Genomic DNA, 13,499 nt, shown 5'->3' on the forward strand with positions numbered 1-13,499 from the left:
AGGATAACAAGGTTATGAGAAAAACCCTTGAATCCTAAAGCTGTAATGAATATAAAATAATTTTCTCAACCCAAGGATGTAATACATATATGATAAATCTCTTAGATCATGTGTGTCATATTGAATAGAGGAGATCAACGAAAAAAAAAAACAAATACTTGAGTTGGAACAAATAGCTATCCTTAATTATCTGACGAGGATTTATAAATAGAATCTAAGAAAGTTATGCGAAGAGAAACGGATAAATCAATGGCACAAACCCAACAAAGAAGTAACAACTCACTCTTACTTTACTTAATAATAGAAGGTTCTAAGGGGCAGGAAAAAGTAGTAAATCTATGAAAAGGAATCTGGAAAAGTGAAGGATGGGCGCTAGGTGATGGGGATTTTTTGTTAAGTGAAGCCATTTAGTTCAAATGAAAGCGAGATTATATTTCCACATTCTTCCTTTAGACAAAAGAATAAATAATGAAAATGTTGTACTACCAGCAATCCATCCCAACCAAAGAGATCTTCTAACTATTGTACTACTTCCCTTCCGAATAAATGCTAAGGTCTTACCTAAATGGGAATAATTTGATCAATTTGATCCATTAGGGTAGATCCTTTATAAACCATCTCTTTGAGTTCATTTTCCATATAGAGGGTTGTTTGGGGGACTAGTTTTGAATCAAAGCTTGCTTAATGAATTTCTTGGACTGTAACAATGACTAATCCATGTTCTATGTGTTATGTAGGCCACATAATTGGAAAATATGTTGTCAAGGTCAACTTCTGAAAACATAAGGGAAATGAGATAAGTTCCACTATCAATGATGAAATGACTCCCTATCAAAGCAACTATCAATGATGATCAACATCCACTACTGACAACATAAGGGAAGCGAGAGACATTCCGCTATCAATGGTTAAATGACTCCCTATCAAATCAATTGTTACTTAAAAGAGAAGCTATCATGCACTCCACTATGGGTTTAATCATTCCAAAACCCACCATAATGTAACCTTGACATAGTACACATTTTCCACATTGTACTGCATAGTGACACATTTTTTATTTTTTTGATAGACTACATGCCTTAGACACACAAGGCACAAACTCCATGTGACAACTCCCTTTCTCTAGGTGTTGTTGCATTCAAAGTTCCCATAACATTTATAGAAGTTGTGGATCAGTTCATCAAATGATCTCAGTGAGTGTTCCAAGGTACAATTCTTGTAGCATTCTAATTATGCGCTAGTGTGAATTGTTTCCTTGGTTGTGTTGAGAAACCTAGTATTTTCTTATTGTTTGAACTCTCAGAAGATTCATTATGAAGAAGACCACCATCATGATTAGGCTTGATGACATGAAACATGGATTGGTGGGAGAAATTATATCTAGGTTTGAGAATAAGGGATTTATTTTTAAAGGTTTGAAGATGGTGGCTGTAGAGAGATCATTTGTGGAGAAACTCTACAAAGATTTTTCTTCCAAGCTATCTTTTCCTAGATTGGTGGAGTACATAATTTTTAGCGTTGTTGCAGCTGTAGTCTATGAAGGGAAAGGTGTTGTTGCAAGTGGTAGGAAAATCATCGGTGCTACAAATCTTGCAACATATGAACCCATAAATATTAGAGGTGACTTTGCTGTAGAGGTTGGAAGGAAAGTTATCCATGGAAGTGATGTACCTGAGTGCAAAGAAGGAAATAACACTTTTGTTTCCTGAAGGTGTGGTGGAATGCAAGAGAAACTTGCATTCTTGGGTTTATGAGTAAATTATGATCCAAAAGAAAAATCTTGTGCAACTCATGGTTGAATTTTATTTGATATCTAATGTTGTTTCAACTGACTTTTGATTTCAAAAACAAATCTTTAGCATTTCTTCTTGTTAATTGGAGTGTTATTCAAACTTTACTAAGAATTTGGAGATTGCTAAAGAATGTGTGTTGGAGGATTTTCCTTGATCTTGTGAATTTATCTTTTATACGATTTTCAAATTAAAAGACCAAAGTTAGTTAGAGGGAATAACTCTTGAAGCTTATATCTTATTTAAAGTGTTGGATATTTATCCCAAAAAAGATACGATTCTTATAGAGTTGAATTCCATTTAGGATCATTTTTTGACATGTCGGGACCAGTTTTCCATTTCTTTTATAGGCAAATAGTTTTTGTACAAAGGTGTGTTTGTAGGTACGATTCTTGCATAGTTCCATTCCCTTAAGGAGTTTTTTTTGGCACATTTGCATTGATTTTCCTATTTGTTTTTGTAGGCAACCAATTTTTATGTAGGGGTATGTCTGTAGTGTAAGATCAATGATATAGGTGTGTTTCCTTCTACGAGTTTTTTGATTTTTTGTTCTGAATTTTGATGGGCTTGTTGTTAAAAAAATTGTGCAGTTTTTGTTGTGATGGTTCGTGTTTTATAGGTTTCTTGTTGCGATGTTTTTGTATAATTGGTCTCTAGATTATTACAAATTATTTTACCAAATGTTTGAGATTTATATATAGCATCAATGAATGCAGAATATGTAGCTCATTTCAAGAAAGTAAGATCGCTAATACAAGTGTACCTTTCTTTCGTGACTGTTCTCTGTTGGAATTCTCATTCATCATTGTGTCTTCCTCCGACGACAAGGAAAAATCGCTCACGAACTCTTTCGACATGTCATTTTTTCACTGGATGGAGGGGGGCAAAAAGGGGACACTAGGATTGGTGGGGATGAATAGTGTTTGCCCAGCTAATTCCATAGAGGGAACACCTTTGGTGTAAATATTACACTCCTTACTTGATATTAAAGAGTTCAGTAGATTAGGAATTAATCACATTATCATTAGTATTTTCTTTTCCAAATATTGTAATTTTAAGGATTTTTTAATTATATAATTAACATAAAAGGATATATAGAGTATATTTTTTTATTTACTAAATTTGTGTGATAGTATCTATTTTTATTGGATATGTCTTTAAATTCATTAGTTATTACTAAAATTATCTCAATTTTTTTTTGTTGGACCCCCTCCCAATACATTTTGTTAATAAAATGATACATGTTTTTAATAAATATCCACCATCTTTATTGAATATCTCCTTTTATACCACCAATATCTATAAACTCTATTATCCAACATACCCTTGACAAAACCTATAATATATTGACTCTATTTTTCAAATTTTAAAACCTTATGAATAAACGTGATAAGATATTCATCAATGAAGTGGAGCCTTTGTGGATTAGGGCCTTGAATTCAATTTCACGAATATCCGATCCACACACTTGAATGTTTTTCTTCCTTATTATCCTCTACATATTTAAACTTAACATGGCATTTATTTTACCTTAAAAAGTAATTGAGTGAAATAGATTTTTATGTTTCTGTTTCATTTTTAGAGGCTTGCTCATTTTAATTTATTATACAAATGAATATACAATTTATGAGGAAGCAAGACAAAATATTCTTCAATATGTACCATTATAATGATGAACTTGAAGAATGTTAGACCATCTATGGCCCTGTCTTCAATGCACTACTTTACCATATTCTTGATTGAAAACATTTTTTATTTTAACAATAACTATTATCATATTCCTATCACTACAACAAAATAGATAATTTTCACGAGATTTAGCACCATATTTTAGAGATTTTTTTTTCCAATTGGGATGAGCATCCTAGCGATAAATTTGACTTTATTGTACAATTTTTGAAGTGTCCTCTTTTGTGGCATATTTTGCATCCTTTTTTTTTCCAAAGAAAAAAGCAAACTTTTTATTACCAGGATAAAAAGTTACAAGTATATGCCGAGGCATTCGATTTGCTCTATAACTTGCTGATCATAGAGCTCACTGGATGAGAACATTCAGTCCAGCCAAACATTTAAAGGCACCACTAAGCAGATACACGGCCTCCTCATATGAGGAAATTTCGGGCCAGTGTCTGTCAAAGGTGATAAACACATAAAAAAGAAAAATAAAGACAAAACTTCAAGTGAAAAAGACCACAACGAGAACAAAGGCACTGACATTTGGGGGGATCATGACTTCCTCCCCTTTTTCTTCTCGACCTTTCGCCATTCTCCTTGGGACAAAATTATGGGAACAATTTGAAGTGGATTTTCATCGCCGGGTCGGGGGTTTTCCTTGTCTGAATCAGAGGTGTCTGATGAATGCTGCCTTTTGGTTCCACTTATTTCCATTGGATTTGAATTCTTTCCAGATTGTGATTCCATGGGCTCTTGTGTAGGAGTCTTCTGAGTTTCTGTTTCATTTGGAACTGGTTCTTCCTCTTCATATTCTTCCTCCTCGTCTGAATTTGAATGTATAATTTTCCATCCCTTTTGTTGATTGTGGATTTTCTTCTTTCTACGACTGTTCTTTTTGTATTCTAGACATGCATTTTGGAGATGTCCAGTTTGCGGACATTTTCTTCACCTGAAAGCTATATTTTCATAATCGAATGATTGCATCCAGCTGCAATCTTTGTGTTTTAGTTTAATGTTCCCCGGTAATACTTTACTGAGATCTACTTCCACACATATGCGTGCAAAAGTAAAAATTCTTTCATCTATTCTTTGTGTATCCATTTTGATATATCTGCCTATGGCGTTCCCTATGCTTGCAAGTATTTTTTGGTCCCAGAAATGGATAGGGAGATTATAAAGACGTACCCATACAGGCATTTTAGATAAAACAAAAGTATTTGCGTCAAATTCTGGGAACCATGGAGTATTAAATAGACCCGAAGATCCCCAGAACCAAGGTCCTTCCTGAATCACAAGATCTCTAACTTCTGATGATTGGAACTTAACTATAAAAAAACCTTTGGAATAGAGGTGGATCTCACAGTCCATAGACCATTTTGTGAATATCTAGTGAAATAGATCCAAGGGTTTGGGCCAAAATCCATTAAAACGGTATATGATGGCTAGCTTCTCATAGCTGCAACATACCTTTTCTGCTTCTGTTGTATCGATTGTTAGTTCTGGAGTTTGCTGCATTTGCTCCACTATGTATGGACTTGGTTCTGATCCAACTTGCTTTGGAATTGTTGGAGAAGCTTTCCCTCCTTGTAAAATATTCTTGTAAGATGTTCCTTCACTTCTGTACTGCTGGTGTAGATCTGGGTTGTGATTTGATTTGGATCCGCTTCCTCCTTCTGTTGATTTGCTTGTTGCTGCACCTCCTCTTAGTCTCATATTGAGAATGATTGTAGATCCTGGTTTGACTTTGTAGTCCTTTATGGATCTGGAGTCCTGTAGCGATCTGCCCCCTGCTAATAAGTGTTGCTTGTCAGCCGGGTAGCCGATCTGATCGGCAATGTTGTTTTTCAAATCTATTACGCTGTCTGTAGCGTAAACCCAGGTCAGTGTTGTATTCCCCGTGGGTGTTCTAATGAAAATTTGAAAACGCTTGGGAGTTATCTCATCATAGCTGGCGATCTGCATCCAGGGGCCAGTTTTGTGGTCTTCCCTTTCCACTGAAGTGGCTTCGATACTTTCCAGATCCGGCCCATCCAGATCTGCATCAGATCTGTGTAGAACCTTGATCTCATGAAAATAGCTGTGGATCTGCCTTGCCTTGAGGAACCCATCTGCGGCTAATCTATGGCAAGAGGAATCTGCGGCAAAAAAGATAGATTTGTTTCCAGATCTAGGCTTTAGCACTGCCCGAGGCCCAAGATCTAATCACCCTGCTGCGAGAAAGCTTCGATCTAGCCCTCGGAAGCTCCTCTCCTCCGATTGCAGAAAGACGACAGCAGTTTGAACCCTCAGATTGGTCTTGAGATCCTGGGCAATCACCCTCACCAGGCGCTGGAAGGGGAATAGCTCAGTGTTCTTCTGGTACTTTCGGATCTCACGGAGGGCAACGGTGCTGAACCTGAATCTGTGAGGCTTCTTTACTCCTCCCGTCGCTGGGACAGACTTCGGCGCAGCCTTCGTTGCAAGCTGCTTCCACAGTGCCTTCTCGCCAGTCGACTTCCAGGCTGTCTGCTTCATGCAGGCCATCTCTTCGTTATTGCTCGAGCCAGCACCATCACGGAGCTCGATCACATAGGGCCTCACAGAAACCCTCGCCATCATAGTTTTTTAGTTCGAAATAAATCCTAAAAATCTCAGATGACCTACAACTTCATTTTGCATCCTTTTTTACACCAAATTTTGCATCCTTTTTTGCATCATATTTTGCGTCATGTTTTTCATCTAATTTTGCAACACTTTCTGCATCTAGTTTTTCACCTTGTTTTATCAAAACTTTTTCTTTCAAATTTCCACTAGGATTTACATCTAGTTTTACGACAGGTTTTGATTCTAGTTTTGTGCCAATTTTTGCATATGTTATTGCATCGGTTTTTTCTTCCAATTTTGTGCCATTCTTTGCTTCTCTTTTGTGCAATCATTTGCATTGGGTTTTACACCATCTTTTGCATTTGATTTAGCACCATTTTTTGAATCTAGTTTGTCCCAGTTTTTGCATCTACTCTTACACAAAAAATTTCTTCTAATTTTGTACTTTTTTGCATCCAATTTTGCACCATATATTGAATGTGATCTAGCACCAAAATTTGCATCCACTTTCGTGCCCATTTCTTCATCTTGTTTTGCACCACTTTTTACATCCACTTTTGCATTTTATTTGTCTCCTTTTTTTGCACCATATTTTGCATAATTTATTGCATCCATTTTTGCATCATTTTTAACACTATTTCTCACATCCAATTTCGCATCCTTTTGAGCATCCAAATTTTCATCTAGATTTGCATTCTATGTTGAGCCAGGTGTTGTGTCCACCTTTGCATCCCATTTTGTGTCTAATGTTATGTTCAATTTTGAGCCATTTTTACGTCTATTTTTGCATTTTTTTTATACCAAGTTTTGCATCACTTTTTGTGCCTCATTTTTCCTCGAACATTACATCCAATTTTGAGCCATTTTTGTGCCCATTTTTGCACCATTTTATGTGTCTAATATGTCGAATTTTTCATCATTTTTTACATCCATTTTTGCATCGTTTACGTTGTCTAATTTTGCATCCTTTTTGGCATCCAAATTTGCATCCTTTTTTTTGCCTCATTTTTTGTCCACATTAGCATCTCATTTTGTTCCTAGGCTTGAGTCTAAATTTTCATCTAGTTATAAATTCTTTTTGGAATCCAATATGGCATCATTGGTTCCACCCTTTTCTTATCTCCATTTTTCATCTTTTTTTGTCTTTTCTTACATCCATTTTTGCGCCCAAATTTTCATCCAAATTTTATGCCATTCTTTTTTACTTATTTTTATCACCCAACTTCGCATCAAATTTTATGTCTAGTTATTTGTCCTTTTTTGTATCTAGTTTGGTGTCCATTTTTGTGTCATTGTTTGCACCTAATTTGATATCCTTTTCTATGCCATGTTTGGTTCCCTTGTTTTCGTCTATTGTTACACCCTTTTTTACTTCTAATTTAAAACCCTCTTTTGTCCTTCTTTGTATCTTGTTTTGATGTTAGTTTAACATCCAATTCTACTCCCAATTTTCCATCCATGGTTACCCCACATTTACATTCACATTTGTCTTCTTGTTTAGAGTGTACTTTTCTTTCCATTTATGACCCCCTTTATGGGTTCATTTTACTAATTTCAATTACATAGTGAAATATATTGCAGTTTCTAAATATCATTAAAGAAAATATGACAATTCAAATTGATAACATAGTGTTTGTAAAGAAATTTAAGTGAAACTGACAACATCCATCCAAAAAATAGAAATATCATCATATATAATAATTCTACATCAAAAAATCATTAGCAATTTTCAATAAACATATATGACTACCAAATCCATACCTACCACAAATATCATTATTCCAAGGTAAACCCACAAGATTCATCCAAAAATAGTAATAGTATCATACATAATGATTCTCCATCAGAAAACATTAACAATTTTCAACACATATATAATGTAACAAGATAATACTAACAATGTCATCATCATATTTAATCAAATCAACTAAAATTCAAATGTATGATTACCAGATCAAAATATTTCATGAATATCATTATTCTAAGGTAAATTCACAAAAAGTGGTTGGGAAGTGACCAGGTTCTAGGGTTCAACAAAGAAAGTGACAGAGGGTAACAGGTAACCATGGAAGCGCAAGGAGGAGGGAGCTCCACTCCCTCCTACAGTAATGTGGTTTCAAACAGAGGAAGAGTAGGGAACAAGAACAAGCCTCCACACTCCTTGGAGGTCAAGACAAAAGACACTGTAACTCAGAAGGCAGAAGGCAGCAAAACCCATGCAAAACAAGGGATCCATGAGGAAGACCAATAGGAGGAGAAAGTGGAAGACAGAGGTCAAGTAACAAAGAATAGAATGAAGATGGGGCCCTATAAACCCAAGACCAACACTGAATTGTGGGTAATATTGAATGATCTAGCTCTGCAAGAGCACAGGGATCACATGACAAGCTGTGTCGTAATATGCAAGTTTAGGGGAATCTAGCTATCAAAGAAAGCATTGTACATGTGGATAAAATACAATTGGAAACCAAAAGGGGAGTTAAATATACATCTTAGATCCAAAGGTTTTTTACAATGGTGTTCATGAACATGGAGGACAAAGATAGGATTTTTAAGGGAGGACCATACTTCTTTGCAGCAGCTGGTCTCTATATATGGCCATGGACGATGAACTTTGTGCCATAATGAGAAACTTTCACTTCGGTATTGGTATGGATTAGACTCTATTCATTACCTTTAGATTATTGGATGCCAGAGTCTTTAAAAGCTATAGGCAATAAATTAGGTCATTTTTTAAAGATTTCAGAGGCAACACTATGAGGAAAGTATACCTCCTATGCCCGTATATGTGTGGAGATGGACCTATCAGGAGCTCTGCCAGATGAGGTCATTCTAGAAGTCTATGACGATGAATGGGTTCAGATAGTTGACTATGAGCATATCCCGTTCAGATGTCACAAATGCCATGAGCATGGACACCTATTCAGAGATTGTCCTCTTAATAAAAGGGAGGAAAACCTAAACACCAGCAAAGGGAAAGATCATACAGGTTTCACCAAAGTGGGAGGGAAAGGGAAAGGAGGGGGTAGGAAGATACAAAAGAATCCTAATGATAACAAAACAAGAAGTCACAACACTTTTGAGATCTTAGAAGAAAGAGAAGAAGATGAGGGTAATCAAGAGAAACCAGAGAATCAGGTAGAAAGGGGGAAAGGAAAGAGACCAACATGGAGTTCACACAGGAATAGAATGAACACACAACAGACCCATTGAGCACCATGGAAATAGAGAAATACCATGAAATGACTCAAAGTGAAAGTGGTACAGAGGACCAAGACTTACAGGAGATACTGGAAAGGGAGAACCTCGAGCTAGAAAAGTTTCTAGAACAAGGAGGAAACCTAGGAATAAACTCCATACCATAGGAGGAAGTTGACAAGGTACAACAGATATTCCTTAACAAGTCACACCAAATCACTGTAGGAGTCAAAAGAGGGCATGACAACCAGGAAAATAAAGGAACTTCCTCAATAGGATTAATAACGGGAAAATTGACAAAAAAACCCAGGCAGAAAGAGAGGAAGAAAGAGACAGAAAGAATTGCTGTTGGAATGTGGCAAACTCATGATTGACTTAGGAAGGATGAAAGACCTTTCTAGTTACTCCTTCAAAACCCCACCTCAATGAAGATCACAACCTGGAACATTAGAGGACTAGGGAGTAGAAGGAAACAGAGGAATCTAAGCAACAGGATCAAAGAGGAAAAACCTGACATAGTGTTTGTACAGGAAACAAAATGCTCAGTGGAGAAGGTCAGAGAAAATCATAGTAAATGGTTAAATAGATATGAATACCTGGAGGTCAAGGCAAATAAATCTACTGGTGGAATTCTCACTCTATGGGATCCACAAAAATTTGGTATTCTTGATGTGGAGGCATCCAGACACCACCTTTCTTTGATTATACAATCGGTGGGTGACAGACAATGTTACATGATCACCAATGTCTATGGTCCACAACCAGTGGAGGACAAACTTAGACTCCTCACTACACTGGAGGATATGAAGAAGAGATACCCAGCTTTACCTTGGATTCTAGGGGGAGATTTTAACATGATAAAATCACTCACGGAGAAGAAAGGGGGAACTAGGACACTTGGTAGGGACTCAGTTGCCTTCCAAAACTTCCTCACCAATATGAAAATGGTAGATATGGACACTAGCAATGGAATTTTCACTTGGAATAACAAAAGGGGGGGTTCTACACAAGTAGCCTCAAAATTAGACAGATTTATTATCTCAGAGGAACTTCTACTCAAGGGAAGTAGTCTGACAGCATGCATCCTACCTTTTGGAGGTTCAGACCACTGGCCCATCCAATTGGAAGCTTCTCTATTTGGTAAACCGAGAAATAGCCCCTTCAGGTTTGAGAACGTTTGGCTCACACACTCAGATTTCCTCACAAACATTGAAAAATGGTGGAAAGAAGAGCTTCACTTTCAAGGTACAAAGATGTTCCTTCTACATTGCAAACTCAAACACATTAAAGGCAAACTCAAAGAGTGGAACAAAAAGGAATTTGGAAATATCTTCAAAGCTAAAGGAGAAGTGGAAAAGAAACTAGAGGAAATAAATCAAATTCTTATCACAAAAGGCTATACAGAAGAAAGGAAAGAGCTAGTAGAGTCTCTTCAGCATGAATGGGAAAATAGATGTCTACAAGAGGAAATATTCTAGAGACAGAAATCCAGAGTACAATGGATTAAGGAGGGGGAGAGAAACACCAAATTCTTTCATAGATCCACCATAGCTCATAGAAACAACAATAGAATTGTGAAACTTACAGATCATCATGGAATAGAAAGGAACACTCATGAAGAGATGGAAGAAGTTCTAGTCCAACATTTTCAGAGAATTGTTGAGGAAACCACAACAGATAGATCTCAGTTTACAGAAAAATTTACACGGTACATTCCTAAATTGGTCTCCAGAGAAGATAACTACAATCTCAATAGACCAGTAACAGAGGAAGAGCTTGAGGAAGTCATCACAGAGATACACAATGGGAAAGCACCAGGCCTGGATGGCTTCAATGTGGACTTTTTCAAAACATGTTGGAGGATTGTAAAGCATGATATTCTAGAGGTAGTGGAAGACTCACAAAGATTTAAAATAGTTTTGAAGGTGCTCAATGAATCTTTCATAGCCTTAATCCCCAAACAGGAAAAGGCCACCTCTCCAGACAAGTTTAGACCTATAGCATTATGTAATGTGGTGTACAAAATAATATCCAAAGTAATTGCCAACCATCTCAAACCACTCCTCCCAACCCTAGTGTCTGAGGAGAAAATGGGCTATGTAGAAGGAAGACAAATTCTGAATAACATAATCCAAGCTCATGAAATGGTTCATTCACTCATTATCAACAAACAGGTAGGGATGATAATTCAGCTGGACATAGCAAAAGCCTATGATAAACTTAGCTAGACTTACATAAGAGTAGTACTAAAAGCCTATGGCTTTGACTACAATTGGATTAAGTGGGTCATGGCACTAGTTACCACTGCTAGCTGTTCAATTCTTCTCAATGGCTCTCCCTCCAAAACCTTCAAGCCTACCAGAGGTCTTAGGCAAGGTGATCCTCTCTCCCCTTTCCTTTTCATTCTAATGATGGAAGGGTTAGGTAGAGAAATTAGAGCTGCTAAGGAGGAAGGACGAATTCAAGGTCTGAGACTCACTCGAGGCGGGGACATGGTGACACATCAACAATTTGTGGATGACACTATGCTTCAAGGCACACCCACAGTCAAGGAAGCCAAAGCATTTAAGCAAATTCTGTGTGAGTTTGCTATGGTTGCAGGCACTGAGGTGAGTCTTACTAAATCAAAGATTTTCTTTTTCAATACGGATATTTCGATTCAAATAAATCTTTCCAGAATTTTGGGCTTTCAAAGAGATTCATTGCCCTCGAAGTATCTAGGAGTTCCCCTCACTGACAAACCATTGCACAAGGACATCTGGGAACCTGTTCTTAACAAACTGAAAGATAAAATCAACAAGTGGACAAACAGAGCCCTAAATCTAGCAGGGAGGCTGATTCTCACTAAGGCTATCCTCCAAACCATCCCTATCTATATGCTATCTGCCATTCCGGCACCAACTGGTGTCATTACTCAAATAAGAAACATTCAGAGAGACTTTCTCTAGGGGAAAGGTGAAGAAAAGAAGAAATGGGCCCTGGTGGCGTGGGAAAGGGTATGCAAACCTAAATCCCATGGTGGCCTAGGTCTTCATGACCCAGGAATTCTAAGCAGCATTCTGGGAGCCAAAGTATGGTGGAGATGGCTAAAAGAAATACAAGCCCCATGGGAAAAAATATGGAAGCAAAAGTATGCAATGAATTGGTAGGAGAAGAACCTCATAAGAATGACAGGACAAGTGAAAGGTTCACAAATTTGGAATAGGGCTTGGGAGAATAGGGCCCTAGTCTAAAAACATAGCTTCTAGGAGATCAGAAGCGGAAATTTGGCTTGGTTCTGGGAGGAAAATTGGCAGCAGGAGGGAAATCTCCGCAATGAGGAATTAGCAGGCATCCAAACAGATACCATCAACAAAGGATTAAGAAGGGTAAACGACTATTGGGATCAATCAAGGAACAATGGGAAATGGAGAATATGGAAACTTCCAGTTTACAGTGAGATGAGCATGTTGAATACTCAAGCTATAGCCCTTAATGGTCTTTTGGGAAAAAGGAAAATCTTAACCTCAACCTCGGATGATCAATTAAGATGGGGAAAGAACAAGGCAGGTCTCTTCACCCTTAAGGAGGCCAAAAGAATAACTATGAGGCTTACCTTTCCAAGCACTGACAAGACTTGGAAAGATATCTCGAATAACCCTCATTGGATGAAAGTCAAACTATTCAAGTGGCTTGTTCAATAGGGAAAGATTCTAACATGGGATAATCTAGGAAAAAGAGGTTTTTTTGGCCCCTCAAGATGTCACTTGTGTTGACAACAGAAAGAAACCACAAATCATCTCCTAAATAGATGCTCATTCATTGCAACATTATGGAACTAGGTTGGAGATGTCTTCAAGTAGACAGACAAGCATGTAACTGACATCATCACTACACTAAAAAATTGGAGAAAAGATTTTTCGCATAATGAGACAATAAACTCAGCCTGGGCACTGACTCTAGGGTTCTTAATGTGGAATGTTTGGAAAGAGTGCAACAACAAGATTTTCAAGGATAAAATTAGCTTGGTGAGAAGCATCTTAAAGCTAATCCTCAAGCAACTCAAGGAGACTGTTCACATCTTGGGGGATGTTACTACTAGAAAATGTATAGGACAAAGAGAGGCTAGAATCCTGAAAAAGTTGGAGCTTCAGGTTCATCACCCTCAGTGTTCTCTGCAGATCAACAAGAATACCTTAGGAGAAAAGGCCTTCTGGCAACCCCCTTCTCAAGGCTTTTTAAAATTTAACATAGATGGAGCCTCAAAAGGAAATC

The 13,499-nt window shown here is 37.3% G+C and overlaps 1 protein-coding gene and 1 pseudogene across 1 annotated transcript; one reads left to right on the forward strand and one right to left on the reverse strand.

Annotated features, from left to right (window-relative positions):
• The first annotated feature begins 1,313 nt into the window (after positions 1 to 1,313).
• LOC149188726 (nucleoside diphosphate kinase 1 pseudogene) lies at positions 1,314 to 1,772 on the forward strand (annotated as a pseudogene).
• A 3,888-nt stretch (positions 1,773 to 5,660) lies between these two features.
• Positions 5,661 to 6,006, reverse strand: LOC149188727 (histone H3.2-like). The gene has a single exon (XM_089413090.1). It carries the CDS (start codon positions 5,985 to 5,987, stop codon positions 5,667 to 5,669), a length of 321 nt encoding a protein of 106 aa, XP_089269216.1. The 5' UTR covers positions 5,988 to 6,006; the 3' UTR covers positions 5,661 to 5,666.
• Between the last annotated feature and the right edge of the window lie 7,493 nt (positions 6,007 to 13,499).

This window comes from Pinus tabuliformis, chromosome 3_1 (assembly GCF_031772625.1).
Source record: "Pinus tabuliformis cultivar Carrire ecotype Pingquan chromosome 3_1, CPIR1, whole genome shotgun sequence".
In the NCBI taxonomy this organism is placed as follows: domain Eukaryota; kingdom Viridiplantae; phylum Streptophyta; class Pinopsida; order Pinales; family Pinaceae; genus Pinus; species Pinus tabuliformis.